Source organism: Callospermophilus lateralis, chromosome 6, assembly GCF_048772815.1.
Source record: "Callospermophilus lateralis isolate mCalLat2 chromosome 6, mCalLat2.hap1, whole genome shotgun sequence".
NCBI classification, from domain to species: domain Eukaryota; kingdom Metazoa; phylum Chordata; class Mammalia; order Rodentia; family Sciuridae; genus Callospermophilus; species Callospermophilus lateralis.
This window is the reverse complement of record NC_135310.1, coordinates 58,632,522-58,641,282: the sequence shown is the minus strand read 5'-3', so window position 1 is coordinate 58,641,282 and position 8,761 is coordinate 58,632,522. Positions and strand designations below refer to the sequence as shown.

Here is an 8,761-nt window from a genome sequence, read left to right as displayed (position 1 = left end):
AAATCAGAAATCTTGGCTGCATGTGCCAGTGCCATAGGGCCACTCACCTGTGAAGTCAGACCCCTTCTACTTGACTTTAGCTGTGCTCCAACTGGGGCTTTTGGTGATATTCACAAAATGTCACGTTTCAGCCCCAGGGCTCTGTTGGCTAGATTTATGGTGACTCCCTGAGAATAAATATTCACATTTAATTTATACTCTTATACCTAACCTTTGAGGCAGGAATTGCAGCTCAGTGATGAGGTTCTGAGTTTGATCCCCACCACCACACACACAAATACAGAAGTCTCATCCAAGAATTGGGAAGGTTTTTTCCTCCAGCCACTGATTACTTGGCAGATATTGCTAGATGAATTTCAAGAGTGACAAAACTTAACAAAATGGGACACATCTGGATGCAGAAACAGACAGACTACAAACTGGAGATGAGTCAGAAGCTTGGGAGCTTCTTTCAAATAACTAGAAAGAGAGGAATAAGATTTATCCTCTTTCCCAATTACAGTTCAATAGGATGTTTTGAGACTAGGGGAAAAAAAGACTGTATAGTCAAGAAAGATTGGGAAATGATGGATCAAACAACTCTCATTTTCAGAGTCTTAGAAGCAAAATCAAGACCTAACTACTCATTTATGAAAAGGTCAGAATTAATAAATGCCTCCAGATGCTTGGTGAGAATAGCTCAAACTTGAGGGGCTGCTTAAATTAGAGTGATGTTGAAACAGAAGATATGTGCTGCGGTCTACACTACAACTAAAATGAATGTGGACTGACGCAAGGATCTGGTCCACAGTGGTTCCTACTGAAAGTAGCCAGTTTGAGTAAGCATGTCTTCATCAGTGATGCCAACCTGAACTAACTGAACTTTGTATATTGATTTCTAAATGACATGGCTTTTACTATTTTCAATAGCTGGTAATTTTAACATAAAACCAACTAAAACATAAGACCAATTTTAAAATGCCATTAATTGTTCATTTTTCTTCTTATACACATTCCCTAAGCACCAACTATCTGCTAAATCCTCCACCATGAACCAAGGAAAACAAAGGAAAAGGCCTGGTTGTATCCTTACGATTTAGAGGTAGGGAAGCTACAGAAGTGAAACTAATCACTTTCAGAGCAATCAAGAGTTATGTCAAAGCACAGTGACATAACTAAATACAGATTTGTCTTTAATTCACTACCATTCTCACACATTCTAAATTAACAAAAATGGTTCAGTATTTAAAAACATACTACTTAATGAGCTACCTAAAGGACCTACAAATTGATTCTTTCTTTCACTCTACAGCGACTATATTATGCCTACTAGATTTCATAGTGGTGCTATATTTGCTAATGTTTGGAGAATTAAGTTTACAGTATTTGAGAGGATCTGAAGGATCCTTTTGTTCTGAGGCTACACAGTAAATGAATTTTTATACCAATGTACAAAGTTTTATACAAACCGACTAAGTTGATTAGGAAGCTGAAAATACTGTGAATACTATCAAATATCATAGCTTTGCAACACAATACACGGCAGAATACGGGTTGTTTATCCTCAGATCATAAAACCCACAGGGAACTGCAGCTCTGTCTCTATGCCCAGCTTAAAGGAGTACTCCTCCAATATCGCCAGCTTGAGAAAGACCAAAAGACAAAAATGTGAAGTGCAATTCCTATGCATGCATATCACTTCAGCACCATCATAAAGTTCAATGAACCTCTAAGTACACAGTGTCATTTAACTTCAACTCATCTGAAAAGAAGCATGCTTATCTCTTTTTCTCTCTACCACCCCTGTAATTTTTAATACTTTCAGATCAGGAGAATATATTTAGAAAACTCGAGAGGATGACAACTAAAGAGACAAACAGGTATGGGAACTGATGCCATCCCAGTGATTATCTATGAATGGGTCCAAATTTTCCTAAATATGGTCACATTTGATTTTCCCCATCATATCCCAAGATTTTACAGTTGTATTTGAATTATGTGGCTCATATAACAGGAAACCCAATTCACACCTAAATAGCAACAGTGTGGTAAATAAAAGGTGGGACTGTCATTTTCTGGCATGACCCATACGAACCAAATTTCTGAAAATTGAAAGGAAGAAAGAGTTACCTGAAAATAGTCTATTAAAAGAAATACCCAGAAAGATAACCATTAAAAGTTATTGTCATTCAATGTCAAATCTTATATATATATAGTTATCTTAGAAAATGATCAATTTATTTTCCATTCAAAGTGATTAACATAAGACTAGCCATTTCGTGGATGATCCCCCACATACTCTGACCAGAATGTGGCTTATATAAATATCATTAGGTCAATTTTGTTGAATTATGAACAAGTCACTGCAAGTATCTAGATACACAACGAAGTCATAGTGCTAATCAAATCAACTTTGTTCGTGGTCAGAACTGAGGCCATCTAAATGAATATTAACATAATGAAGGATAAGCAATGGTTTATTTAGTCTGAATCTCTTCCTTTTTAGTTGACAATGCCGATAGTTTTTAGTTTCTTCAATGATTAATGTTTTATATAAATTTCATTTCTAACTTCCAGAAATAAACACATACACAATATTTACTAAATTTTTTAATAAAACATCAAACATAAATAGTCAAATATTTAAGAGGAAAAAGTAGACATTTAAGCCAGCACTAGTTTTCACTTTATTCTTCCTCTGGGGCATTGGAGGGTAGACTTATCTGGGATTATAGAATAATGTTATGATGCTGGTGTTATAATGAACAACTACACAAAAATGGGAAATGGCTTGACAAAATTTACTTTCATATCTGGAAGTAAAGGCCAGTAGCTCACTGGAGTCCACTGCAAATATCTCACACTGGCCTCATCTGTGGAAAACTACTATGGTTTACCATTCTTACCACATTTTACCACCACTTAGCACTCCCTGGCATTCTGATCCTTTTGCTCAGTGAAGCTCACTTCAGTCTGTCAAAACAGCAAGGGGGAAAATCCCCAAATGAATAGACGAACAAACACTTTTAATGTGAACAATCATATTCAGACCAACCTCTTTTACAAAAATACAAGTTAGTGGATTTTTTTTTTTCCTTACATAACTCAAACATTGGTATTTTTTTTCCTGCCTCTCCTAAAATGGCACTTCTCATTTTATTTACATCTGCCATTTCTTTGTCTATTTTTCTGCAATTGATACCTCATGTTATTCTTTTTGACTGTGCCTTATAATTTCTATTCCAGAATATTTGATCTTTGGCCAGTCAACTTTATCTCATTCTGTGAATAAATTTACTAAAAGGCAGTAAAAATCACAAAAGGAAAAAGAAAACAATAAGCACTAGCAGGATCCCATTTGAACAATCATATAATTTTTTTTATAAGAAAAGCATTCATTTTTATTGGGTAATCTAAAACCATTCTTGTATGATAATATGTGTCTTTCAGCATACTCAAATGCATTGACATTCAATATGGACAGCAAGCTACTCACAAGAAATCAACGGTAATACACAAATATGTTTAGTTGGTAGAATCCCAGCAGCCTATGACAAAGTGCAGCAAACTTTCCTTATAGTGGATGCGAACTCCAGTAACATCTGGATATTTTTGGTAAAGTTAAGGAAAAGCTACTGCAGTCAAGAGATAGGTAATCTTCAGACTTCAAAGATTGGCTGCCAGGGGACCACAGTAAAATATTAGTCCTGGAGCCCAAGAAAAACAAGAAGATGAAAAGGAATGGATTTTTTCCAAATATGCAAAATTATTTCATACAGATGCTTAGCGTACTATGATTTGATAGGTTTACACTGATAAACCAAACAGCAAAGGTAAACATTTAACATTATTTATAGCTACAGTGATAGAGAACACAGGTTTTAAAATAGGCAGCAATAAGTTCTATGATAGCTCCTGAGACAAGTTATCCTATGCCCTGTATCCACCCCATGCCAATGAAAAAATGGAAACAGAATAAAAAGTGATTTACTGTATGGGAATAGAAAGTACATGAAAAGTGACAAAACTGCATGTTACTAAACGACAAAACATATTTTGAGGCTTTATTTAAAAATCTCTCACTGTTCATTATCAAAGTACAAGATTGTTTGCATACCAAGAGACAGACTGTAAACATAGGAAATTTTCATTAAGGAAAGATGGGTTTACTGTAATTTGATCTTTTACAAAAAATTACTGCAAGTTATTGATAACAGAATTTCTCTTTTACTTTCTTAAGTCTAATTCTCTTGAAAATTCAACCAATGTTTCCATTCTGTTGAGCTAAAGTTCAATCATGGTCACCTTAGGAAATACCCCTGTTTATTTGTTAATCAGAAATACAAACTGAGTGGCACATATTTCCATTGTCTCCTCAGGCCAAAGGTTTCAGCTTCATTATATTTTACAAGAAAACAGAAGACCTGCAGTGGCCCTGTTAAGTCTTTCACGTTGAAGCTGAGGTTTAATGACGGCAGTGAAGGAGAGCAGTGGTGATGCAAAGCAAGACCAGCCCAATTGCCTTATCTGACATGGAATCTCTTTCCTGCTTGGCTTGCAGCAGCAAAGCATTTCTGGTCAGGTTGCCTCCACCAAACCTGATTGAATCAAAGAGTGACATGCTCTGGTAAATCCTGTTTCAGGGCGATTCCTTCCAGACCAGGAGTTGGTGCTTCACTCTGTTTGTTTGGGGATGATGCTAATATGAAGAAAATTATCCGGATAACTCAGATGTTCACTTAGCCACTGCAGAGGTGTTTCCAACATTGGCTCAATTCCATGAATCATCACTTGATTCCTTCTTTCCCCATCTATTCCAAGAAAGAAATCCAACAATAATCAATAGGAGTTAAAACCAATGAAGAAAAAATAATCTGTTGTCTTTTCCAAATCTTTAGTGAATTAAATAGATTTTAAACCTGTTTTGTCCCCTGAACAGGAAATGCAGACATGGAGAAAGTTCACATGTTGCAATATGTATCACCCAAAACAGAAACCTGAGGGTTACAATGAATTCTGATAAAAATTCTGTTGCTATATGTGAAAGTATTCATTCTTTCTTAATTACTGTGCTTACCTAAGACTGACGTTAGTGAAACTATAGTGGAGAAAACAGAAAATACTCACTGACCAAATTATTGTAGTTACACATTAAAAATTATATATGGGGATTAAAAATGACAAGTACACGCAGTCGGTCCATGTATATTTTAAAAATGTAAAACAAATGTGACTAGAAATCATCAAGAAATGAGATCAGCATTTCAGATATTGAATAAAACAGACAGGAGCTTTGGATGATTTTCAGTAAAGTGTCCAAGTATAACTCAAGAAATGTTAGAGACAATATTAGAACAACAGTTAAAGTTTTAATCAGAAGGAACTAAGAGTCTGACTGGGGAATTCCTGTCTTAAGAGTCATGAAACCTGATTGATTTTTGTTAATACCCATTCACTAATTAAAGGATACAGGAATGGGGGTTGGAGCTCAGTGGTAGAGCACTTGCCTTGCACACGTGAGGCCTTGGGTTTGATCCTCAGCACCACATAAACACAATGTCACATAGTGGGGTAGGGAGAGGGAGCATGGGAGGAATAGATGAACTCTAGATAGGGCAAAAGGGTGGGAAGGGAGGGGAGGGGGCATGGGGTTAGAAATGATGGTGGAATGTGATGGACATCATTATCCAAAGTACATGTATGGAGACACGAATTGATGTGAATATACTTTGTATACAACTAGAGATACAAAAAATTGTGCTCTATATGTGTAATAAGAATTGTAATACATTCCACTGTCATATATAAATAAAAATATTAATTTAAAAAAAGACATAAAATCTCTCAGCTTCCTGGAGATAGAAGGCAAAATTTAAAAAAAGGGAATTCATGGAACTCAATGAGGGAGGAATACCCCACTTTTCCCTTCTGCTTTACACAAAATGACTTTCCAATCCTAGTGCTATTATGTTGGGCAAAAGAAGCAAGAGGATGTGTGCTACTAATGGCTTGGTTGGTACCTGAAACAAGGTCTTTTAAAAAAACTATTTAGACTTCCTATTAGAGGTAGCACAGTCCTAGGAAGTGACAGTCTAATAGAGGACACAAAAACATAAGAGTTGACAAAAAAAGAATGCAAAAATAAAAACCTAACAAATACACCACCAATTCTAAATACAACCAAATAAACAATATAAACAAACCCCCAAGGTACTGTGTTATAGTTAACTCAATTTTAGGAAAACATATCACCTTGTATGCCACTAGTCTTAAAAATGCTTTAATCATTTCGATTTTTCTAGCAGACTTTGTTAGATACTTTTTTACAGTTATGATCACAGCATTAATATGATTGGTTTTGATAATAATGGCATGGGTCATCTATAAATAAAAATTAAGCTTTATAAGGATACTACAGAATGTATATTATTAGTACTTTGGGAAGACTTTTTAAAATTAGCATTTAAACAGATAAGCCCTCAATTATTTGGAATGATTCATTCTTTGCAAGTTCTAGATTGCCAAGATTTTACTGTATTAAATCTTTCTTAGAACTCTTTCTTAGAACATTTGAAAACTTTTTTGGTATAGTTCTCTTTATATTCTTAATATATGCTTCTTTGAACTATTTCAATATTCTCAGAATCTTCCTCCTACTTAGCACTGAGTCAAAAAATGAGAGTAGTGGTGTAAAAGTTCTTAAAGTGTAAAGTTTTTTTTTTCTTAAGCCAGTCACCTTTAGAACTTCGCAAACAGAAGATACAAGCAGCAATTCAATATCCGAAACACTGTGCCCAAAGTAACATTTAAAAGAAAGCAAATAAAATATTCCATAAAATCCACTGATGCAGTGTGGTAGAAAGGCAAAAGACTAACTTTATTGTCATATCCCTAAACAGAACAGTTTAGGATGTGAAATACATTTTGCCACTGTCTACGTATGTCCAAATATTTCCCCTGTATTTATCTTTTCTGTTTTCTGACTTCCCTCAACATAATTGTAAGCAGTGGGATTCTTAGAATGGGATAGCAGTTCCCTTGAATCTACTAAGTTTCTCTTACTCACCACTGCAGCCTCAACTGGCTAGTACAGCGCGTGTCCATAATAATTACTCAATAAACATTTTCATACAGATGTACTAGATATAAGGGTTTTTACTATACTATTCTTTCAACTCTTCTATTTGCTTGAAATGTTTAAAAAAAAATCCTGGTTAGAGAAAAATGTTTTCACAGCTTGGACAATTTTGTTGCTGGTAGAATATACAGTTCAGTTCAAATTGTTTTGAAAAAGTTGAATTTTTTTTTTTTTTTGGTGGTGGTACTGAGGATTAAAACCAAAGGTGCTCTACCAACAAACTACATCCCCAATTTCTTTGCATTTTGAGACAGGGTCTCACTAAGTTGCCCAAGAACTCGTGATCCTCCTGCCTCAGCTTCCGAAGTAGATGGGATTATAGGCATGGACCACCATGCCCAGCCAAGAATGGTTTCCGATGGCTACCTTTACTTACTATGTAGAAGAGCTTAACTTGTAAAGACTGCTTTGGTTATTAAAACAACAAAAAGTAAATGACATTTCCAGGTAAACCAAGCAGTATATATACTACCACCTTAATTCATACCACCATAATATTAACAAAGCACAACCAGACAATTTGGCAATATCTGAACTAACAAAAACGAACAATAAACAATGTATATTTAATTTTTTTCTAAACAATATAAAGGAAACACTTGCTACTGCTAAAGTAAACTATGTTTTTGGTAAATATGTCTTTGTTTCAAAATGGGAATCTAGAACTTAGTACCTGGAATGAGAAACACGTCACTACAAAGTAAATGACTCAGGAGAAAAAATGTTTCTGTATTCTTCTCCTAGTCAAGGCTTTTTTTACAAAATAAAAATTGTTTTGTTTTGATTTTTTCGTAGTACAGGGCACACTGGGCAAGGATCACTACCAAGCTACAACTCCAGTCTCTACTTGGGCTATTTTACATAATATATATTTTTCAGTACTGGGGAATCAACCCAAGGGCTCCCAAACACTGAGCTTTCTCTACTTTCCTTTAATCTGCAACCTTTTTTTTCTTTTAGACATTCTTTGTATTCTCTGACAATTTTAAATAGTATATTTCATTATTTTGTAGAGTGTCCACATAGCACTTTTAAAAACCAGTACCTATTTTAAAGTGAACAATTTTAGAATTATTTCATTTGAATAAAAGTAAATTCAGACATATTTTGGTTATATGAGTAGAATGATAGGAATCACACATAGAAACAAGAATAATTAAATAAAAATCAGGAAGTAATTTACAATAAGTATATCACATGATATATACAGGTCACTAATGAAAATTACTAACTTAAAATATCAGCAAAATCTTACTTATACGTAAAATTGTTGCCTACATATAGGTAATGCAATGAATACAGTAATATACTATATAAATGAGGAAGAAAAGAGGTCTAATCACAGACTGATAGTTTCAAATCCTAATCTCTAAGGCTGTATGGGATACGCAAGCAAAGAACCTGATAGAGTCTATTACAGGGCCTGAGCATGGTAGATATTCAGTAAAGTGATTCTCTTTACCACACCTTCCAGGGTGTCAAAAATATTATTTATCAAGGAAATGAGGACAGAAGACAAGTTTTAAGAAGGTCACGATTTGTTACCAAAAGGCAAGGAGTCTACAATTCTCTTCTTAAATTTACAGTTACAGGAGTAAGTTAATTCTTTAAATTCTTTTAATATATGTGTGTGTGTGTGTGTGT

At 34.6% G+C, this 8,761-nt stretch overlaps 1 protein-coding gene across 3 annotated transcripts in view; it reads right to left on the bottom strand.

The window, feature by feature from the left end:
* Positions 1 to 2,642: 2,642 nt before the first annotated feature.
* Atg5 (autophagy related 5) overlaps positions 2,643 to 8,761 on the bottom strand; it is a 116,826-nt gene continuing 110,707 nt past the window's right edge. For 2 of the 3 annotated variants that reach the window (XM_076859886.2, XM_076859887.2), the window contains one exon: positions 2,643 to 4,790. In XM_076859886.2, the coding sequence (XP_076716001.1) occupies positions 4,654 to 4,790 (137 nt within the window). In that variant the 3' untranslated portion in view covers positions 2,643 to 4,653. The remainder of the gene's footprint in view (positions 4,791 to 8,761) is intronic. The other variant, XM_076859888.1, reaches the window with a different exon arrangement.